We start from the raw sequence: 2,500 nt of genomic DNA, 5'->3' as shown, positions 1-2,500 counted from the left end.
GGAAAATTACGTTACCTACTAACAATGGGAATATAAAACTTCTATTTTTATGTAGTTGTGGTAATCTCTTTAAACAACCTGCCACCCCTTAAGTTATTAACTCACCCAAGACGGAAACATCAATGGGCTGACGCGTCACTGTTTCCCTCAGTGCACCTATAGTTTGTTTTATTTTGCATGTGTATTTTCCTTCATCCCCTGGCTGAAATGGGTCAACACGCAAGCTCCCGCCAGACAGTCGTGTGAATCGTCTCACGTCAAGTGATTTTCCATCCTCTCTGGTCCATTTTTCAAACTGTGGAGTTGGTGCTCCGTGAGCACTACATTGTATGGTGCCAGGCTTGCCACTTATAAAGGTCTGCTGTTTGGTTACGTGAGTAAATTCCGCTATTAAAGGAAGTGAACAGGGTTTGAATAAATTTCAACCCACTTTCAGTACGTAACTGTTCCGTTCTACAAAAAAGTTCAAATGACCAGCCAAATTTAGAGGTTGTTGTATTTAACAACAACGTCCAGATAATGTAGCAATTTTCCATCCCATCACGACGTTGAAAAAATTTTCCACTTTTTGAACAAATGTTAAATCTAAAAAAAAAGGCTTAGTGTGAAATAGCTGATAATAGAAATTCTGCCTTAAAGCACCCGTCGATTGTATCTAAGAGTAACAGAAACATGACCTAATTTTGTAAAAAGAAAAATAATTAACATGTTTTCTTAACGAACATTTGGTTGTCTGTCACGTGGTGGCCTTGGTGCTTAGGTAAGTTGTTTTCGCCGTCAGTTTGAATGAAACTGTGCGCTGTGTTTGCCAAGATTAAATAAATTGTTCCTTTTGGCCTAAATGAAGGAGCTTGGTGTTCCCAGCTACTACAACAAGAACCTTTGTTATGAATTAATTCCCCTTTTTTCCTGATTGCTGACTTCGCGAAGTAACAAAGGTTCCTTTTTGTTTATCATTCTCATGTTCTTAACTTAATTTCAGGAACAAACGTCATAAACTCGCCAAACACTTTTGGATTTTGGATAAATATTATTTGTTCGTATCGCATCATCAGTCAATAAAACAGAATAACCGAACAAGATCTGGAGCAAAATAAATGTCTCTTTGCTTACTTTACTTTTAGGAAATGGGTATGAAGACAGCCATTGGAACACTGGTGTTACGTGATAACTGACTAAACGGAGTATCGCGATGAATGTGATGACACCACCAACGACGAACGATGATGATGATGATGATGATGATGATGATGATGACGATGATGATGATGATGATGATGATGATGATGACAATTTGCCAATCATTTTGGTAATTTTACCTACCCATCACATAAATGGTAGACGGACGAGTGTAAGTATGTCCGCGGCACTGATATGTCCCTGCATCAGACAATTGAACTTTGTCTATAGTTAATTTTCCATCAGACACCTTAATCCGTTGAGATTTATTCGTGAGTTCGATTCCTGCGCTATCGTACCATTTGACGTGCTCTGTATCATTTTCCAGGAAACACGGAATTTCTTCATCGTTGTCAATTCGCACAACGTAAGCCTTTGTTTCCAGGAATTCTCTGTTTTCTATAAAACAATAACAAGTGGATTTTTATTACACTTATTACAGAAAGAAAGAAAGCAGAACTGGTCGTTTATCTCGAAGGAATGGAAGTCTTCTTTTTGGTCAGCAATGGCAAATCAGCGCAGACTAGTAGCCTTTTTTTGAACAAGCACTTTAAAAGCACTATTGTAATACAGAAAATAGATATAGCTTATTAGTTATAACCCATTAATTTTTCAACTTTTTTGGTTTTCCTCGTGATTTCTTTACCTTCCCTAAATTGTGTTACTTTGTATCGTTTTAAATGTCTTGACTGTAATAAATATAATAATATTAATTTTATCCTTTAATAGTTGTTAGTCTGGCCCGCCTATATTAGCTTTCGCTACTTGTGGGCCAGTCTCTTTCGCTTCTTTTTTCTTGCTGGATTTTTTAATAAATTTGAAATTGGTCAAACACTGTTAGTACTAAATATTCCAGGTTCTTGTCGTATACTTTAAAGCGACCTCTAAGCATGCAATAACTTGATAATTAAGAGTCATTGTCTGAGAAAACCAGGCAGAGGTGAAAGATGGGGGTCGGCCGATTTCCTTCAAACTTTCACCATTTAATGTCTGTCCGAAATGATAATGAATGATGCTATTTAGCAATTCTCTTGCTGTTGCGTTTCGTAGTTTGACCACTCCCCCTGGTTTTGACCCTTACTGACCCTGATGTCACGCAAAATATATGCAGAATTTGAAGCTCAATAAAATATATTTCGCGTCATTTCTGTGGACTCATATCGATTGCTTGTATTGTTTATCGTCTAAGAAATGTTGTTAAAGGAAAATATCCCGACTTAACATAAAACTTAATTTTTTATGGAATTTTGCAATTTCCTTGCGATCGCAAAAATGTCTTGGGCCAAATGTGAGGCAATTTCGAAACTGTTTTTCTCAGAGG

The 2,500-nt window shown here is 37.0% G+C and overlaps 1 protein-coding gene across 1 annotated transcript in view; it reads right to left on the bottom strand.

The window, feature by feature from the left end:
* Positions 1–1,784, bottom strand: part of LOC146449987 (protein sax-3-like) — a 3,357-nt gene extending 1,573 nt beyond the window's left edge. Inside the window, exons 1-3 of the mRNA XM_085100916.1 lie at positions 1,781–1,784; positions 1,324–1,578; positions 106–387 (exon numbers count right to left, since the gene is read on the bottom strand). Of these exons, the coding sequence (XP_084957042.1) occupies positions 106–387; positions 1,324–1,578; positions 1,781–1,784 (541 nt within the window). The remainder of the gene's footprint in view (positions 1–105; positions 388–1,323; positions 1,579–1,780) is intronic.
* Positions 1,785–2,500: the final 716 nt, after the last annotated feature.

Source organism: Pavona decussata, unplaced genomic scaffold, assembly GCF_977016875.1.
Source record: "Pavona decussata unplaced genomic scaffold, jaPavDecu1.1 SCAFFOLD_524, whole genome shotgun sequence".
In the NCBI taxonomy this organism is placed as follows: domain Eukaryota; kingdom Metazoa; phylum Cnidaria; class Anthozoa; order Scleractinia; family Agariciidae; genus Pavona; species Pavona decussata.
Note: the sequence above shows the minus strand (reverse complement) of the source record. Positions and strands in the feature narration are given on the sequence as shown.